General features: G+C 39.4%; 1 protein-coding gene and 1 non-coding gene across 7 annotated transcripts in view; one reads left to right on the top strand and one right to left on the bottom strand.

Moving 5' to 3' along the window:
• The window catches only part of PATJ (PATJ crumbs cell polarity complex component), a 327386-nt gene that overhangs the window by 230291 nt on the left and 75959 nt on the right, over window positions 1-21136 (top strand). For all 6 annotated transcript variants that reach the window (XM_045835301.1, XM_045835303.1, XM_045835300.1 and 3 more), the window contains one exon: window positions 8177-8269. In XM_045835301.1, the coding sequence (XP_045691257.1) occupies window positions 8177-8269 (93 nt within the window). The remainder of the gene's footprint in view (window positions 1-8176; window positions 8270-21136) is intronic.
• Window positions 12153-12257, bottom strand: LOC123816598. The gene has a single exon (XR_006785304.1). It is a non-coding gene; the product is annotated as a U6 spliceosomal RNA (small nuclear RNA).

The raw sequence follows: 21136 nt of genomic DNA, 5'->3' as shown, positions 1-21136 counted from the left end.
TCTCCCTCTCTCTCTCACTCTCCCTTCCCCTCACTCCAAAAGTAAATAAATGAAATCTTAAAAAAAAAGTGATCTTCAGATATTTGGTACTTGTGCTGGGCTTAGAGGTGCCCGAGTAAGGCCAAGCTGTGAACCAAGGCCAGCTACTTCTAGTGCTAGGCCTGCGCCCACTTAGTGAGAGGTACAAGTCTCACTGAAGCAAGATGTTTCATGTTTGAGAGAATTTAGGAAAATCTGAAGCATGAGCCAAGACAAACCATTAGTATGGAAAAGCCATTGGAAACAGCTTGGGTGGGCCTGAAAATTGGGTATGGTAGAGCCTCAGGGAATCACCAGGGTAAGGCACAGTATTAGCCAGGTTGATAGAGTCACAGATATGGTGCCCGCTTGCTGGCCCTGTGTGAGGAGGGCTAAGAAAACGAACAATGGCCGCTGCCAGCACTTTTGTCTGGGAGAAACTGCCCCCAGCTTCCCCCAGCCTCCCCCTGATGCCAGATGCTTCAGTTTCTCCCTGTATGCCTCTGGTGCCTTTCAAGCTGCTGGCCCAGCCCTGGAGCTCAGAGGGAGTGAGTCCAAGTAAGCCCATGTGCAGGTGCTTAAAGAGGAACTTCTTGGAACTCCAGAAATTTCTGTCTTTCACAGCTTCAATCCCCACTGATTTTTACAGCCAGAAGTTATGGGGACTTATTTTCCTGGCACTCACTCCCTGTCCTGGGGGACCTGATGTGGGGCTGGGTCCTCTCACTCCTGAGATAATCCCTCCTGATTTTTATCTGTCACATGTGGGTGTGGGACTATCCTGTTCTGCATCACTGCCCCTCTTACCAGTCTCAATGTGGTTTCTTTTTTAATTCCGTGGCTGTAGGACTTCAATTCAGCTCTATTTCTGGTAGTTCTGAATAATAATTGTGCTATAGTCTAGTTATAATGTTGATTATATAGAGCTGGTTGTGTGAGGAGGTGAGCAAGGTTTAACTACTCTTCCATCTTGACTGGAAGTGTCGGGAATGACTTCTGATGTCAGCTGCATATCTTCTCTAGTGAAAACCCAGCCAAGTAGTTTCTGCTGCCTCTTGCTGAAAAGGCAGAAACTTATAAAGGAATGACTGAATATAGTGTCTACTGTGTTAAGCACTATCTTAGGTGTGTTGTCCCATGTCCCACTTATAACCAGACCTCTTGGAGACAGTATAATTATTTCCACTTTACAGAAGAAGAGACTAGGATGTAGAGAGACTAAATAGCATACGCATATGCCCAGAGGCAGGTGTGTTATTTAACATTAGCTTCCATATCTATACCTGGAGTTGTTTCTGCCAAACCTTTATAGACTTATAAAGAGTAAAGGAAGTAATGTATGTAAAGCATTCAGTACAGCTCGTGGCACAAAGTAAATGCTCATTAAATGTAAACTATTTATTCAAATATTTAAGTATATTTAACTCAGTTTTTAAGTATATTAAACAATATTACCTTCTGTTTTCATTTTTCATTTTTTAAATTGTGCTAACCACCAAAATTTTACTTACACATAACAGAAGCAGTAATAAGTCAGAAAAATAATTTGGGGTCATACACAATAAATTTATTATATTCTGAAAATTTAGAAGGCTGATTTTACTTTTAAATGAAAAAGACTAATAATATGTGTGAAGTATAAATAATGTCAGTCTTAAGTTATAAGAGACTAATCATGGTATTTAAATCAAATTTGAGTATGCCATTATTTGTGTTTCATTTTCAAAAATAAGTTACATTAGGCACCTAATATATAAATAAATCATGAGTCCTTTTCTCTGAAGGGATATGCTGTGTGATGCTTCTGTTGCAACATCACAATGAGTTATGGGATAAAGAGAGTTTTTTTTTAACCTCTGGAAGTTGCCCTCCAATAACTGCCACCACAGATGAGTGTTACCCATTTCATGGCTGATATATGAAGCATGTAGGTATACTCTGGTCCCCTGACCATTTCCTCATTCTTTCTCATTCAACCGTGTGGCCTCTCTCATTATGCTTTTTCCTTCAAAGCATTTTCTAGTGAGTAGTTAAGCATAATTTATATATGACATATTGCTGAGAAAGCTAGCCAAATCATAAACAGGTAGATAAAGTACAGCCATATCATTATTAGTTTGGACCTGCCAATAATAATTCAGCATAGTTGAATAGTACTTTTATTAAATATTAATGGGATCTTATATTCATTTGTTTATTGAGCAGATATTTGTTGAGCTTTTATGATGTGTCAGGCACTGTTCTAGACACCAAGGGTGTGGCAGAAAAAATCACTGTGTGCATTTGCGTGCTGGTACAGTGAACAAGAGTGCTAATAGAACATTGAACAAGGCAGCTGGAGATGTGGGTTCTTGTTTTAGCTCTACCAGTAACCTGTTGGGCATATGACCTTAGTAGAGGTATATTACGTCTCAAAGCCTGCTTTTTTCTATAAAGCCAGATTAATAGCTTTTCCTGCCTGTGTCAACAGGTAATTATGAGGATCAAGTACTACATGTAGGTAAAAGTGTTTTAAAACATGTACAGCTATGTACATATACAAGGGGTTATTGGAATTCCTAGTCCTGTACTTTTGTGATTGTAATGTTGTTGGGACAGCTGCATGACACAGTAATTGATAACATAAGCTTGAAAGTCGGATGGATGAACTTGAGCCAGTTATGCTCCATAAGCTTGCATTTCCTCACATTTAAAAGGGGTTTGCTAATAATAATAAATTCAGTGAATTTGTTAGAAGAATTTAATAATGATTATAAAAATTTTAGCATTATTCTTAGCACACAGTAGGAGCTCATATTAGCTGTGATTATAATGACATTATTACAGCCTTCTAACAGAACTCCCAGACTCCAGGAACTTCCTTTTTCAAAACTTACATAAAACAGGATCTCTCTTCTTACCATATTTACTGTGTTTGTCCTCTTGTTCAAATGCCTTTAATGGCTCCTTCTTGCCTGTCAGACCAAATCTTCATTTCAGGGTTAGAATTAGGCTTTGTGTTTACCTCCACAACCTTCACTCATAAGCTTTCTGTTCCCATTAAAACTGGTTTCCCCACACACCTGGTTGCCCCACCCCTGTTTCTTTGGTTCTATTTCTTCTACCTGGTTGTCTTCCTAGTTCTTCTTTATTAGTTCTCAACCACTAGTTCCTTGAAGAATTTCTTTTTTGGACACCTCCTCCAAGTTTTCCATGACTCAAAAGTAAAATAATGTATAGAGAGTAATAAACATAGCACCTGAAATGTGCTCAAATGTGAGATGCTGTTTGCACGACCAACTTCATCCCACATCATTCCCTTCAGTAGCCTTTACTCCCTTCACAATTAAACAATACTCAGGATTCCTTTAAAAGGTGAAAGTTGTCCTTTGTCCTTTGTGTGATATCATCTGGGCCTTATAGAAAAAGACCCCTTTCTAAATGGGTACATCAAAGTTCTGTTTCTTGTACTTCTATCATTTTCTTGATGTTTTAAGAATGTAGGATTGTAAGCACCATACTGAACTGTATGCTTTTGGAGGATTAAGCTTTTTGTCTCCTTGATCATTAAATCCTCAGTGCCTGGCACATTAGTACTTGCTTAATAAATATTTGTGGGTAATTGAATGGCAAGACCCATATTAAGGCTTTTTGCTTCATCCTTGATGCTTCATATCAGTGTTGAATACCTCTTATTAATTCAATTCTGCTACCGTTGACCAAATATCTACTTTGTAGCACATACAAATATTAATTGCAGACAGTCTCTACCCTCAAAGAAATTGGAGCCTTATAGGGCAGACATGACATGTAACTGACTAAAACAAGATGCCCTAAGGAATACAGCTTTAAGAGGAGTTCCCAGGATGAATGGTATTTCCTGGTAGGATGAGCAATTTCTGATTGGCAAATTGGGTTTTAAAATATGAACATCGTTGGATAAGAATGTAGGAGTAGCACAAATAAAAACCCAGACTAAGAAAAATAAGGATGTGGAATAAGAGTATAAGGGCATGTGGAAGGGAGTAATAAAAGTTGGGGTTAGAAAAATAAATTGAGGTCAAATGAAAGAGGCTTGAATTTAAATCTCAGAAGGTTTGAATTTCATGCGGTGGGCACTTAGAATGGTTGAAGGCATGTGAACAATGAAATGGCCTGATCAGGGCTCTGCTTTTGGTACATTAGTCTAATAGCAACGTCAGAGATGTCTTGAAGAGGGAAACCTGATTAGGAAGCCACTGCTGTGGTGTCTCATAAGAGGTACTGAGGACTCAAGTATACTCAAATTGCACAATATTTATTCCATTCTTTGACAAGACAGGCTGGATGGATCTTTTAGAATATCTTTATAGAAGCAAAAACTATATTTTTCCTTTTTCTCAGAAGTTGTGCTTTTCTGAATGCTAAGTGAGAGGGAGCAAGCCTCAAAAAGAATGGAGAGGCTGATTATCCAGGAAGTGTCATTAGCATAATTTTCATTTTATCTTAATTGTGCACTGCCTTTCTGGAATTCTGAGTAGCCTAGAAAGTATGCTTCTGATTGAGGGTAGAAGAAAGAAATTCAATTTGTCGCAACTAGTAAACATGACTTTGCAGAAAGAAATATTTGTGAATTTAGGCTGGCAATAAATCATTTTGTGGTTTTTTGAAGAGAGCATTCGATTTAGGAGATATGGGGGTGACAAAATTTAAACCAACATTTGTTTCATTTTTTTAGAAGAATTTTCCATTATAGCAGGCATTTATAGTTGCTGGGGTTTTTCTGGTTTCTTTGTTTTTATAATTTATTTTGCTTAGTCAAATCTTAAATCAAATTAAAAGGAAAATGGTTGTATATTATAATACACTATTTGCCATGTTAAATGAAGGAAGGAGGTAGGGAACAACACTGTGGAACATTTTTCTGACCAGAAGTGTTTTCCAAACCCACGAAAACTTCCTTAACTAGTTCAACTTTTATTGATAGCCTACTCTCAAGTTAGATGTAAATTCCTGCTGTGAAGGTTTTCACTGTCTAGCTGGAGAAAACTGTAGACAAATAATGGGTATGAAAAAAATAAGGTAGTATTAGAATAAAAGTTTACCATCACTTAATGTAGAAGATTTTAAAGGAACCCAAGGGAGGGAGTTTAAAACTTCCTGAATATTTATAAGAGACTTCTCAGTGGGGATTGAATAGCATTACTCATCAATCTTGCCTCTCTTTTTTTTGTGGTAAAGGATGTGTTAAATATATAATCATGAACTTTGCCTTTTCTTTTCTTTTTCATTCATATATAAAGCATAATTCACCCTGGAATCTACTGGCCGTGGTCTTCATGGGGAAAGGTCATTTCCTTGAGTAGCCTAGGCTGAAGAGGCAGCAATGGACAGGTGGTTTGAGGATCAGCAAGAGAGGAAGGGATTACACAGCCAAAAGGATTAGCTTAATCATCTTGGGTTTCAGTGGGCCACCATCCATCAGCCAGATGGTTCTCACACCACCATGACACAATTGTGCTTTGGAAACCATGCTTGCTGACCTATTTTCCCCTTCCCATCTCTGACTGATTCCTGTTTTCTAAGCCCATGGTCAGCAGGGGATTTTGAAGGCTCCTTAACCCATATGAGCCGTTCTGTTCTCTGAACAGAACCCACATTGTTTAGTTCTGTGCCTCATTAAAGCCTGAAAACTCTTTTGTAAACTTTCACTCTCCTAGGAAACCAAATGCTTCATTGCTAACTTCTCACTACCAACTTCCTTTTTACTTGACTCTCCTCTCCACCTATATTTTGACTTTAAACCCCTCTGTGGAGCCATCCCAAACTAAACTGGTAACCAAAAACAAGAAAAGCTTTAGAAAGGGCTCATGGTACAGTTAAAAAGAACATTGACTTTGAAACAAGATAACTCTGATAAATTTAAAAATGAATCAGACAAAGGAAATGAATGAGGCAGATTTGGGGTTCAGGATCTTTCATTCTCATCAGGGAGTTCAATCCTGTACACACATATTTAAGGTAAATATGAAACAATGACATGTGACATAAGTTCAGGTGAAATATTAGGTGAGTTAGAGGAAGAAGTGTTTTCAGCTAGGTAGGAAAAGATTTATCGAGTAAGTAGCATATGAGACATAGCTTTGTAGATGTAAAGGGTACACTCTTTTTTTTTACTCAAATGTTAAAGGATATATAGACCATTTGTAACCTAGACTACTTTGTCCATGTTTTCTTAAATTTTCTAAGTTGAAGCATCAGACAGCTGTTTTCTCCCCCACTATAGTATTCATTCTCTAAAGCCAAAAAAATGCATTGCTGAGAAATAAAAAAGTAAAGATTCCTCTCATTTATTTAAATGCTTTCTTCTCCATACTCATATAGGGTTGTTATGGAGACCACATGAAACGGCATGAATTAGGAACCTGTCTCAACAAAAGCTAGAAAAAAACATCAACCATACCTGGTGTTGTGCTAATAGAACTTTTACATGTTTATCCATTAACTTTCAAGGCAACCTAATAGGGTAGTATTTTCAATTTGGTATTTTTCTTTGTACCTTAAAAACAAGTACTCAGACTCAAAAGTAACTTGCAGAAAATCATATAATTCTAAGCAGCAAAGTTAAAATTTGAAACAAGATCTAACCAATTCTAATGTCCATGCTACTTTCTTTCTTGGACTTTTTTTTTATAGCTATTTCTCATAGCTCTCCTTTACTTTTTTTTAAACATGCAATAATGCACACTAATTCTTCTGTAATCAATAGTATAGAAATAATTAATGCATAATTCCCTAATCCCTAATCCTACTCCACAGAAGTAAGCAATTAAAAAAAATTTGTTCTATATGCTTACAGATATTTTCCCTGCTTCTATATCTATATCTATTATATATGAAAAGATTGCCCTAATTTACAGTCTTTTAATGGTATATAAAAATTCCTGTTTTACTATACTCTTAATACTGAGTGTTCTCTCTATTCTCATGTCCATTTGATAGATAAAAGAATGCTATAACTGCTTTAATTTGCATTTTTTATATTATAAGTGAGGTGGGATCTCCCGAAATCAAAACTACTTTTGCGAGATACAGTCTCCCATTCTACAAATAATCCCATTTGAATTTGTAGTAATCCTAAAATGGTGATGTTTTAAAATAAAAATCTAGATAAACACAAGAAACTTAATTTATTATCCTTATTTTCCTTTATGTGCCCTTAGAAGGTAAAGAAACTTCTAGTTAATTAACTCAAACATTTAATGTCATAATTCAATTGAAGCAATACCTGATGTGTTTTGGAATTGTAATGGGCCTTATTGTTATCGTATGTCTCATTTATATTAAATAAATATTTTTAAGATTCTGCAGAAAGAATCATCAAGAAAACAAGCACTCAGTTCATTTATTGGTTCAACCAGTATTTGTCAACTGTTTCCACGTGCTAGGCAGGGTGCTTAGGTATTTGAATTTCAGAAATCATCAAGGTAAATCCAGTCTCTTATCTCAGACAGTTCTGCATTATACAGAAAATAAACAAATATCTCAGAAAGTTTTAACTGGAGGGAACAAATAGCTAACTGTAAGTAGGCAAAACAGTAAGTCAACTTATTAGCTCTCCTTAGAACACTGCTGAGGAGAAGGCTGAGCTTCAGGTCTGCTGGATCCCGTGGTCCGGGTCTCTCCCTCAGGGAACCAGCCCCTTCCATCTCTATGTTTGTCATCTTTCACAATGTCAGCCTCATTCCAAAACTGGTTTCCTCGTGGCTATGGGATGGTGGGCTGTGACATTTTGAGCTTCATGCTTTCTTGTTTATTTGGGATGCACTGGGACTTCTCGTGGTTCTTTTAAGATCAAGAAAGGACTTTTCCAGAAGTCTCCAGCAAACCTGTCTTGGTGTTTCATTGACTATAACTGGATCATACACCTATTCTTGACAAAATCATTGGCAAAAAGAATGGAGTTAATCTTAAGGCAGTCAGGCCTCTTGGAACAGAAGTGGGGATGAGCTTTTCCTGGTGCATATACCTGGAAAAAGAAATGTCCTTTTACTGGAAAGAAAGAAAATAGGAACAGCTTCTGCAGAGAAAGCAATATCCACTACAGTAATAAAACAAACTATGATTGAGTGTGGGTAATGTTTAGGTTGCTGTGAGTGAGGAATGACATCTTTGCCATTTTCTTTTTAATGTCTTCTAGGATGAGAGTGGCACTGAACCTGTTAGTAGTGAAGAAGACGGCAGCCTCGAAGTTGGTTCTAAACAATTGTCTGACAGTGAGACCTCCAAATTGGTGAGAATCCTGGTGGCTTCCATCCAGTGTTCTTTTTAGGGGTGTATTATTTATATTTTGTGCCACTTTGGGAAGGATCAACTGTTGTGTTTTCTCCTCTAGGAATCTTAATCTCTGAGACAGGGAGCTATTCCATATACTGTATGACTCATTCACTCCAAAGAACACCACACCCTCCCCCTGTCTTCACACTTGAGTGGTGCTGTCTGGGACTAAAGAAGCAATCTCTCTTATAAATCTTTTTAAATAATGGGTGTCTTCAAGCGTAGGACAAAGCTGAATTAATCCTAGAAACATAGAAAGAGATGTTAAATTTATTACATTGATTCATAGGAAAATATACATAATCTCACCCAGGGGCTGGGATATTAGGAAAGAGGCAGCTATAGAGATCTCTTCCTCCTTATGTATCCTATTGTTTTATGTTTTCTTTTTTTTCAATTTTTTGAAAGATTTTATTTATTTATTTTTAGAGAGAAGGGAAGGGAAAGAGACAGAAAGGAAGAGAAACATCATTGTGTGAGAGAGTCACACAGCCCCCAACTGCAGACCTGGCCCGCAACCCAGCCATGTGCCCTGACTGTCCTTTTGGTTCACAGGCTGGCACTCAGTCCCCTGAGCCACACCAGCCAGGGCAATATTTTTTTTAGTGTTGATTGAACTTCTATGTACCAGACATTTCCTGATTCTAGTAATGTAGGTAAAGATAACTTACTTTTACACATGAGGAAACTGAGAGTTAGAGATGTTAACTGATGTGCCAGAGGCTACTCACTGGCATGTGGTAGGCCTGGAGATTGGCCCCATTTGGCCTAACTCCCTTGCCTTTGCTCATAACCTACCTTTTTACTTAGCAGCCTAGCACTTTCAGGGTTAGACTTCAAGTTCCAGAAAGAAATATGGGCCTTTTTTCTCTTTGTTTCAAAATAACTTATAAGTAATCTCAAACAATTACTCACTTAGAAGGATCATCCTGATTTTATGACAGCACAGATTTGTTTATTTTACTTCAGGGAGTTTGAGAAACCATCCATTTATCTTCTTTCAACTTTCAGAAAATATATATTGGGACTGGTGTAGATTCCATGTTCTAGAAAGTGAACTGGGTCTGTCCAGATGAGGGGAAAGGACATTTCAGCAAGAGTGGAAATTTCAATGGGCCCCTCTTGGACAAGTCCTACTCGGGACCTAAGGACTCTAGAATCAAGAATGCTGGGGCTAGAACAGCTTGTGACCACTGTTCTTAAACAAGATGTTCTGAGTTTGCACTTGTTCCCTTTCTGGGAGATAAACTGTATATTTGAACTGAGGGGGAATGATTGACATGGACAAATTTCAAACTCAAAGCTCCTTCATTTACAAATACTATTAACTTCTTTTTCTTGATAATATAGCTCCATAGATAGGTTAAAGAAAAGTCTTTTAAAGCAACAGCATTGTTTTTGTGGGGACTTTTTGTAAGTAGTGGCCCCCAATTTCATCCACAGACGAAGTGGTCAAAATGGCGAGAACACTCTCTCACCTGCTAGAAGGGCCTGGTAGTCCCAAGAGGCTCCCTTGTAGGCCACAGACAGGAGCCACCCTTCATTCACACCCTGCTCCCAAGAAAGCAGTGCCAGTGACAGGGCTCTGAGTCTCACGACAGCTGAAGAGCCCCACACTCAGGTGGAGGGCCTGAAGGGTAGAGGATAATTTTTTATATGTTGTTTCACTGTATTTCCCCCAAGAACAAGAGCCTTCCCCCAACCCACTGACTTGTATCTTTCTTTCTCCCCTCCTGACCCTTCCCACCTCCCTCTCTTTTTGGGATTCTGTGGTCTCTTTCTCACTGTTTTCAATAGAATCTAGGCTTGGTCTAGTCAATTGAGGAAAGGTAGCCTGAGTTTGAGCAACTTTTATAGCATAAACATAGTTGGCCTGGTATAAAGTATTGGTTAAGAGTATGGCATTAGGCAAATTAACTTCACCAAGCCTCAGTGTCCTTACCTGAAGAATAACAGTAATCAGAATATTACAAAGAAACAACAGTAATCAGGATGTTACGAAGAAACAATGTAGTAGAGTATAAGAAAAATAGTGTTCAGTAAGTTCATTCATTCATTCAACAAATATTTGCCTGATGTCACTATTGATGTCACTATGCTCCAGGCACTGGAGATACAACAGTGAACAAAATGTATAAAAATGCCTGTCTTTGTGGGGACTCCTTTCAGGGTAGGCAGAGGGGAGGAAGATAGATACTACATAAATTAGCAAAACATTTGATTGAATTATATGAAATTGCTGTTTTTGTAGGTAAAAATTTCATACAGCTAACATATTCATGAGTGTTGCCTTATTATAAAGTATTAGTAGTTTATCACCACTAGGCATCATATGATTGCTTCTGTTGTAAGATTGGTGCGAGTTCCCCTGCACTGTGCCCATTCTAGGAATGCTGCTGGACGCACCATGTCAGAGGACACCACGTGACTCTTTTTCCATTAGTTTATGTCGAGATATTTGGCAACAGTAAGCTCTAACCCTCTAACGTTGCTTGCTTGCTCCCTGTGGGAGCACATGTCTCAGTAAGCACTGCACTGGCTTCTGGAGGGATGACCAGGAGACACGGGCCTCGCTTAAGCAGCTTACACTCTAGCATCAGTGAGGATAATGGAATTTGTGTCTGGAAAATCAAACCAGGCAGAAGTGTATTAGAGAGAGAGGGAGAGAGACACACACACAATGTTACAGAAGTTTAAAAATGAAAGGAAAACCATCTCATTCAGGGATTAAGGAGAATTTCTTAGAATCGTGGCCTTTAAACCTGTAAAGATGAGAAGGCAATTGACTGTTGAAGTTGCCATAAATAGGAAATTTACCAGGTGAATCAAACAGTATGTGTTAGGGCAATAGCAAGCAAGGATTGGGCTTTTGTAGGGCAACAATGGGCAGTGAGATTTGAACAGCAGAATCACAGAGCTGAAGGACTGTATGCTGTGGATTGCAGATTTATTCATTTATCTTTCTATGCTCCATCTTCAATAAATGTCTCTACCACTAGATGGATACATGTACACACAAGGTGCTACATGTAAGAAACTATATTTCCTCCCTGACTGGTGTAGCTCGGTGGATTGAGCATGGGCCTGTGAACCAAAAGGTTGCTGGCTCGATTCCCAGTCAGGGCACATGCCTGGGTTGCAGGCCAGGATCCCAGTGGGGGACATACGAGAGGCAACCACACATTGATGTTTCTCTGTCTCCCTCCCCCTCTGTCTGAGAATAAGTAAATAAAATCTTTAAAACAAAAAGAAACTATATTCTGAAGAACTATTAAATTAATTCTCCAAGATTACCTGTTTCAGAGCTAAGAATAAGCGTAGGTCCTCACATACTGCAGTGCTATTTATTTCACAGTTCAGTTATGGCTGGCATTGGTTCATATCTCAGTAGTCCCCAGACTCACAGCCAAGGAATAATAACTTTATTCATTTATAAAAATATAAGTATGTATTAGATTGCTTTAAAATGTTTTTAAAGGAAGAATAATGTGTTTTTAGGCAGCTGATCAGGTGACGGTTTGTGAAGCTTAGATTGCAGTGGGAGAGACTAGGGGCCAGGAGGTGTCTGGGCTCTACCTCAGAAGTCCAAGTGAGAGCCTGTTCTGACTAGGTTTTAAGGCTTTTGAGAGGAACTTTTAAAAATACTGTTTACACAGAACCTTGCAATTTGCAAAACAAAATCTTGCTTGTTATCTCATTAGCTTAACTTTTTTACCATCTAAATTTTTTCTAAAATGGTCTTTTGTTTGACCTTATTCAATTTTATCCCCCAAATAAAACTATAAAAAGTAGTGCAAGAATTATTTATCCCAGGCTCATAGATGACACCTTAATTTTTTTTTAATATGAAACACTTCATGAATGTATGTCATACTTGTGCAGGGGCCTTGCTAACCTTCTCTGAATTGTTCCAATTTTACTGCGTGTGCTGCCGAAGCGAGCACAGAGACCTTAATCTCTCACTAAAGATCACAAAACTAGAAATTGGAAGAACTAGGGCTTATCCTAAAGGGTCCTTGAGTCTCTGTTGTCTTGACATAGAAGATCATGAACTCCTAAAATAATTATTTTGATCTTTCGGATATAAAGCTATGTTTTTATCATATTGGGAATATCTGTGTTCATGTAATATACTCTTTTGATGACGTGTAACTAAATTATTAAGACTGCGGCCCTGGCTGGTGTGCCTCAGTGGATTGAGCACCAGCCTGTGAACAAAGGGGTCACCAGTTCGATTCCCAGTCAGGGCACATGCCTGGGTTGTGGGCCAGGTCCCCAGTTGGAGACATGTGAGAGGCAGCCAGTCAGTGTATCTCTCACACATCGATGTTTCTCTTCCTTTCTTTCTTCCTCCCTTCCCATCTCTCTAAAAATAAATAAATGAAATATTTTTTTAAAAAAGGCAAAAACATTTTTTTTAAAGAAATGAAAACATTGGAGCCAGATGACTTGGACTCAAATCCTGGTTCTACCATTTACTAGCATTATATCCTGAGGCAGATAACTTAATCTCACTGTGCTGAGCTCACTATTTGCATCTGTAAAATGGGGGAAAGAAACAAAGGGTTATTGTGAGAAGGCATTAATGCCTGTAAAGTGCCAGATAGAACCATGCCAGAGTATATTTGAATCACTGTAAAAGTGTAAATTGTTGTTATTGATGATGATGTTATTCTGATTAAAGCATTAAGGCTTAGTCATATAAATAATAGCTGTTCTAAGTGACTCACTGAAGTGTAACTTGGATGATTAAAGCAAATTTTTCAACCCCCAAAATGCAGTTGCTTCTAATAATAGACAACATTTATTGAACACCTATGGCCAGGCATTATTCTAAGCTCATTTACGTAACAGTCCTGTGAGGTTAGTGCTAATATTATTCCCATATAAGATGTGAGGAAAGTGAGGCATTGAAATGTTAAATAAATTGCTTCAATAGCCCAGTGAAGTTTGGATCCAGGTTCCATGCACTCTGGGGCCGGAGGCTGCACTCTACTGCCTCTCAGAGAGACACAGACAGAGAACAAAACCAAAGTCAAAGAACAACAAGAAATTGCACTGGGACCTGAACTTGGCAACTTTCATTTCCTATTATCTAAATCTTGAACTCCAACATAGACAATTGTGGGATAGAAACAGATAAAGATACTGAAACTTACCTTTTTACAACACTTCAGTGCGTATTGTTTTGAGAAGCTAACATGTGCCAGGCAGTTTCAAACTAGTTATCTTAGTTAATCCAGTGATGCCCATATTACAAGCCCTACTCTACTAATAAGGTGCTAAGACTGAGAGATAGTTACAGCTGGTCAGTTACAGCTGGTAGGTGGTGTGACTGGGACCCAAACCCAGTTTTCTTTGCCTCTGAAGCCCATCTTCTCTTCACTAGGTAGTTCACATAGGCAGCTTTTCTTGAAATATCAGAAATATCACTGTCATCTATTTGCTCAAATAGCAAATATTCATTAAGGGTCTTTTGTATGTCAGACAATGCTGTGCGTAGAGGACTCAGTGATGAGCAAAACTATCCGAGCTTCTTAAAGGGCTTAAGATGTTCCAGGACAGTGTTCACATCCACTTGCTGCCTTCAGAAGCTCAATAGTTAGGTTGGAAGAAAGGAGTAAGAGATGGATAGGAAGAGATAGTGCTGTGTTTTTTTCCTCTTTTTAAAAAGATTTTTATTTTTAAGCCCTGGCTGGCGTGGCTCAGTGGATTGAGTGTGGGCTGCGAACCAAAGCGTCGCAGGTTCGATTCCCAGTCAGGGTACATGCCTGGGTTGCAGGCCTCGGCCCCCAGCAACCGCACATTGATGTCTCTCTCTCTCTCTCTTTCTCCTTCCCTTCCCTCTCTAAAAATAAATAAATAAAATCTTTAAAAATATATTTTTATTTTTAGAGAGAGGGGAAGGGAGGGAGAAAGAGAGGGGGAGAAACATCAATGTGAGAGAGAAACATCCATTGGTTTCCCCTGGTCCACACACCATCCCCCTTACCACCACCACTGGCCCAACCCAGGCATGTGCCCTGACCAGGAATCAAACCAGCAACCTTTTGCTTTGTGGGACGACACCCAGCCAACTGAGCCACACTGGTCAAGACAGTGCTGGGTTTTGCTTTGATTTTTTTTTAAGATTTTATTTATTTATTTTTAGAGAGGGAAGGGAGGGAGATAGAGAGAGAGAAACATCAATGTGCAGTTGCTGCGGGTTATGGCCTGCAACCCAGGCATGTACCCTGGCTGGGAATCGAACCTGAGACACTTTGGTTCACAGCCCACGCTCAATCCACTGAGCTATGCCAGCCAGGGCTGATTTTTTTTTAAAGAAGTAGCTGACCTCTATTCTTGCTACGCACCTGGATCTTTAACCCTGTCCAGTTTCATAATTTTCTGCTTTGATGGAAAGCCAGCTTGTGTTTCCTTTGTTCTTATCTCTTTCTCTATCCCGTTATAGATACTAAGGGTCAGTAAGAACAACTCAGTTAAAAATTGGGTAAAGATCTCAATAGGCATTCTCCGAAGACATGCAAATGGCCAGTAAGCACATAAAGATACTCAGCCTTATTAACCATTAGAGAAATGCACATCAAAACCATAATAAGATCCTACTTCACCTACTAGGTGTGAAGACAAATAATAACAGGTGCTAACAAGGATGTGGAGAAATTTGAGCTCTCATATCTTGCTGGTAGGAATGTAAAGTAGTACAGCCAGTTTGGAAAAACAGTTTGCAGTATTATTTAGTGACTAATCATTATGTACCTGTCACTGTAGTAGACACTTTAAAATATTACCTCATTTATTCTGACAAAAAACAGAGCAGCAGCAGTAGTGGAAGTAGTAATATCATCTATCGTTTATTGAGCACTTATTTGTTAGGAACCGAACAGAGTGTATTATCATCATCTTCCTCATAATAAGGCATTATTGTTATCTCCATTTTGCAGATGCAGGACCTGAGTATTGTAAAAGTTAATTCACTTGCCCAAAGGCTTAGGGGCAGTAAGTGCCACAGTAAGGATTTGAAGTCTTACGTATTTGACTCACATGCGTGATCATGCCACCCTGTCTCTGCTAGAGATAATTGGTATCAAACCATGGAAAAACAGAACTTTAAAGAAGTCTAACTTGTCATAGAGCATCTAACCTATACGTAGAAGAACCAAGATGTGAACCACTGTCAGACTCTAACATCCAGGCTTTCTCCTCTATTCAGGTTGTACTAACTAGTTATTCACTAGGCCCCTGGGGATCCATGACAGTTTTCATTGCTCTGTGGGAAATGTGAAAAATAATAACCACATCGGGAATTTAATGTAAAGGATTGCTCTTTAAGACTGTGCCTTACCCAAATTTCTAGTGTTGAAAGGGCTCTTCCCATGTGACATTATGGTAATAGTATATGGTAGTAGATGGAGGAGAGGACTTCAAAGGGTTGGACCCTCTGAAATCACTGGTATTTGACCATTTCTTTAACTTACAAAATGGCAAATTCATATGTTCCAACCCAATATTTCTTTGGTCTCAATTTCCTGGTGAGAAAAGGTAACTCTGTGTCCTCAAAGTTATTTGAAAATTTTCTGGTCTGTGAAATTCCAAGGTCTGAGAAAAATCTACTTGCTTTGTGTGGTGTCCCCCGACATGAGAATACTTTGCAAATGATACGATGAAAACAGACAAGAAGAAAGATTAGTGGAAGCTGGCTGTTATTGTAAACCTTGATAAGTGGAAGCTTGATATTGTCACTAATTTAAAAAAGAACATGAGAAAACACAGATTTGTGGGAGAAGATAATGAGCTCAGTGCAGAATTTTAACTTTTAAGGGAATAACATGCCATGTGACTTCTGACACAGGTTCTCTTCTATCGATTTGCTTACAGATTCTTCCTAGGTGTTTTTAAAGTGCTGGCATCCAAGTTTGGAAATATAGTCTAAAATGCTGCATTTCTAATGATTATAGGCTTTTTGTTAGGTCTTCCAGGCTGGAATTCTCTGGTAGAAACAAGTTCCTGAGCTGTGTGCTCAAAATCCATTGTTACCCCCAATTTGCACTGTGTCAAGAACTGCAGAATTTCTGGAAGCAAATGTCACTGCGTGAATCTTATTCTCTGTTTCGCATCCAGCATGAAAACTGCATTTATAGCAAGAGTTCAGGAAATTCCCGTAAGGAGCAGGAGAGAATGTGTCTGAGTCAGCATTGGCCTTCCATTTGCATCCGTATGCAAATTGCCAGTGGCAGAGTTCAAGTGCATTCAAATATGTGATATTTTTCACAGCTCATTGTACTTTATATCTTGTATTTTTGAAAATCACTTGAGATTTGTCTACATGATAAATTTCCCTTTCCTGGTCATAAAAAAAGATAGTAGATCTACAGTCAAGTCTACTTCCTTCACGAGTCACCAGAGAAAAGCTTTTGGCTTTTCCTCCATTCTCCTCCCCTCTGCATTGTAAATGAAGATAACAGAGAGAGAAAACAGAGCAGGTGAAATAATCTCATGAATTCAAACACAGCAGAAATATAGATGCATATTTTTAACACAGATCCACACCTTTGATGTTCAGTAACTTACTTTCACTCCCATCCACTTGAACTGATCCATTCTAGAGGCCTGTTACTCGACTTAAAATTCAACTTGCCAAGAGGAAGCTATTGCTTATCAGATTTTTCTAAATTGAGGAAGTAACCTTATAACCATAATTAATTGTACCAAGGGCCCAGAGAAGGAAAATGTCATGCCAGCTCAGACCCCAGCACTCAGACTCGTTTATCTGTCAGTCTCCAGTGCCCTGTCCTGGGAATCCCAAAGCTTCTTGGGAATCCAGGGCTGCTGAGGCACTGTTCTTTGAGTCTGTCAAGTTTTCACTTGCCTGAGAAAGCCTTATTTGCTGACATAATTTTAAGACCCTATAATCTAAAAGCTACGGTGATTGTTTTGTCTTTCAAAGGGAGCAGGTATCGAGCAAGTTTGTATTGAAGGCCTGTTATGTCCCAGGTGTGGTGCTGGCCACTGGTCAAATCCCAGTGAACAGGACACACAGGTCTTCCCTTGGGGGAGCCTGCAGAACTGCCGAGAGTAATTGCACCTAACGCTTTCACAGCACTTACTGCAAACAGCATCATTCTAATGTATTAATTCATATTTTAGATGACTGTTGCTGACCCTACTTTATAGGTAAGGAAACTGAGGCACAGAGACACTCAAGTAATAAGGGTCATGCCAGGTTTAAATCCAACTTTAGATAAGTAATTCCTAGTGTTGATGATGACTATTGAAGGGGACGGTAAGGTGCAGTGCGCACTTTTACTAGTGTACTTGCACCTAATCCAGGTGGTTAGGTGAATGCTTAGAAATTAGGCGTGGACTGACCCAGGCAAAGGCTGTCTTTTTCTAGTGTATTCGGAGGCTACAAAGTAGAAGTCCAAAGACCAAAATCAACAGTTGACCGTTTGTATTTGTTTGTCTGATAGGCCTGTTTTCACAATTGTTGAATTTGAATACTTTTAGGCTGAGCACTCTCTCTAGTTTGTTGTCTTATGCTCAGTTCACTTCATGCCTCTATATTTAGCTACCTTAGGCCTGACCTCTGTGAGTTTGTTATCCTGATAAATCTTTTCTGGGATCCTCTTCATTTTAACCAGGAGTCTCTTGGTTGCGAGTAATAACCTCACAACTTGACCTTATAGACAAATGAGGAAATTTACTCATAGTGACAGGTTCTTTTTACATAACTACGGGAAGAGCAGGGTTGACAACCTCTGGGACAGTTGGAACCAGAGGCCTGGTGCTGCCAGAGACGTCTCTGCATGTGTGTTTGACTCTCTTCTGCTGCAGATTTGCATCCTCAGCATGGTGGGAGCGTGGCTGCCAAAAGCTCCTAGCCCTGTCTGCCAGAAAGCGGCTGACTCACTCCCCTAGGATCCACTTTGGAAAAACCACAGGATGTTCTTGTGTGGTTCAGCTGTCCACCCTTGGACCAATTACTGTGGCCAGACAGACAGGGCATTTTGATTACCCAGCTTTGAGACAGAAGCTACGAGCTTTGGTGATTGTAAGCTGGATATTGCTCCCATTATTATCTATTATGTAGAATATTCCCAGTGTAGCCTTTTATGTCCACCCACTGGAAGCTGCTTCTCTTGATGAGAGTAATTTGCCTGGCTCCCAGAACATTTTCTTTCAGGAGCCCATAGTGCTGTGCTGAGGATTATAACATAATGCCCACAGAACATGCCGAGCAGTTTCTTTCATGAAATGGGATGATCTTTCCACACTGCTGCCTCAGTCTTCTTATTTAGGGGTCCCTTGTACAAAGTGAACACCTTAGAGTGTCCTAGGACCTCAGCTTTAAAAACCCTAAGGGCTCCCTTGGTGCAGTAGTTGGGAGATTAGCAAGTTCTAAATTTATGTTTAAACACAAAGAAAAGTGACTCGCCCGAGGTCAGTGCAGTGGCTATCGCCCTGAAGGTTTTTCCTGCGCAGGCTCCAAGTAAGCAGGCATGACTTGCTCTGACCTAATGTTGACCCTAAAATGGAACCACTGTGTTGAGGCTGAGTCCTGACACTCTTGTGTGTGTGTTTAGGGGGAGGTGAGCAGCACTTTCCCTCTCCTGTGTGGTTTTCCCCTTGGTTTAGGGCAGGGGCGCTGGAGGAAGATGTGTCTGTGTTAAGCTATGGCTTGGCAAATACTTTAGCCTTTCTGTGTTTCAGTTACATCAACTCTAAAATGAGGACAATAATAGCACCTAACACACAGGTCTGTGCTGGACATCCGCATCTAAAACGTGCAACATACCGAGCTCAGGAGCTGGCATGGTCAGTGCTCAGTGTGTCTCAGCTGCCATTATTATTCTCATCGTTGTCACAGACCAGCTCCATCTGTCGGCCCAGAGGTTTAAGGGTAATCAGTGTAAGAAATAGGACAGTGTGTTGGATCAGGTGATTTTCAGACCTTCGATTTTCTCATCTCATTCTTCCATGCCTTTGAGGACAAGAGCAAAGGAAGGAAACTCATACTTCTCACACACCTGCTCTGTGCTACGCAGCTTCACAGTTGTACTTCAAAGTGTCCATGATTTTTTCTCAAATGTCTGCCTCAGTAGATATGTAAATGTCCTAAGTGCTAGGCTCTGTTCACCTTTTTCACCTCTGGCACAGAGTGAATGCGCAGTAAACATGTTGAATTCGACTTTGCTTACAGTCCCTTGCTCAGGTAGCTAGCATTGCAAAAAATGAAGGTTTCCAAGCACAACTACTGCTAGTAAGTGGTAGAACCAATCTGAACCCAGATTTCTTTGGCTACTATTCCAACACCCTTTCCTTTTATTTACAAGCCAAATGATAAGGGCAAATTGAACCAAATTAGTAGCATCTCTATGTGATATGCAAATTGCATTTTTAAGTCTTTAACTGGGACTAAGTCTTAACTGACTTAAGTCTTTAAGTCAGCTCCTTTGTCCCACTGCTGGTTAACCTGGGTATAAACAAAGGTAGACTCGCAGACCTGCAGCGTAGTACCATTTTCAAACAGAGGCACTTTCGTCTTCTGAAGGTCTTTTGATCCACAATGGAGGAATAACACCAATGATTTCCATTTATAAGGCAGTTTAGAACATTTATTATAAAAATTTCCGTGAGTACCATTTAGTAACCTTCTCATGTCTTCCTCCTCTCTTTTCCACTGTGATCCGTTACAGTGGAGGTCACCGTGCATCCTTCCTTTCACAGCTGGCTCTGACATCCACTCACGTGCACTTAGGATTTAAGTTTACCAAACTTGGATTCACTCCCCGTGAGGCCTTTATGAAGTTCCTATTCTATTCTGCTGTAGGCTGAAGAAACAGATTAGACAAACAAAGTAAAAGTCAATCATACTAGTATGTGGGAGATAAAAACTAAAAAATATTATATAAATATTGCAAAAATAGTGATAAAATAAACTGGTCATGCTGCAGAAGGGTACCATCCAGGGGTCCAGAGAAGGATTATGGGATGATTTTCAATTTCATTTTATGTTATATAATCTGTTTAGGAGAAACATTCTAAAAAAAGTAAAATAAAAGGGCCAGGAGTAAGGGAGAAGAGTTCTAGGCTCTTTCTCCTATTTGGGGGAAATAAGAAGGAATCTAATGGAGACATAATTCTAGTCCTAAAAAATAAGCCACAGGTCAACAACTAAGGATTGTCACAGGCATCCAGGGGTCCTAGGCTTCAGTCTCAGGATATTTCATCCAGGGGTTAAATCTCTCAGGTTGTGAACCAATAGGAAGTCGATGAGATGGGATGAGATACTCACCTAGTCTAGTAAAGAGAAATGGCTGGGCATAATCTGATCGTTATCTACTATAGTGTTACAAATCTTACAGGAGCCTGTTAAAGAGAATGTTGATATTCCCCAAAAGGAAACCAGGATGAGGGTGGGGTGGGGGTAAAGGGTGTCAGTATGCCAGCATCCCCCAAGGGAGGAGGTGTCCTGTCCAAGTAACTGTTTTTACCAACCTTATAGTAGAGTTATGAACATGAGTTTATTGGAGAATGACTCCATTTATTATCATCATTAATATCTTTATTAAATATTTGTTATTTTCCAGGTACCATGCTAAGTATTTTTCATGTTTTGCTGCATTTAATCTTTTCAGCATCCCATTTTTTTTTCCCATTTTACAGATGAGGAAACAGACTCTGAGAGGTCAGATAACCCTATTACTTCTCTCTAGAAGTTGTGCTTCTCATCTTCAGATAGCTCACCTACCTGCCATCTATGTGTACACCTGCCACCTGGGTTTCTCTTAGATATTTGCCAAGGGCCAGAACAAACCCATCC

The sequence above is a fragment of the Phyllostomus hastatus genome, unplaced genomic scaffold, assembly GCF_019186645.2.
Source record: "Phyllostomus hastatus isolate PE091 unplaced genomic scaffold, TTU_PhHast_1.1 phas_contig_209, whole genome shotgun sequence".
Taxonomy (NCBI): domain Eukaryota; kingdom Metazoa; phylum Chordata; class Mammalia; order Chiroptera; family Phyllostomidae; genus Phyllostomus; species Phyllostomus hastatus.
This window is presented reverse-complemented; position numbering and strand designations above follow the sequence as displayed.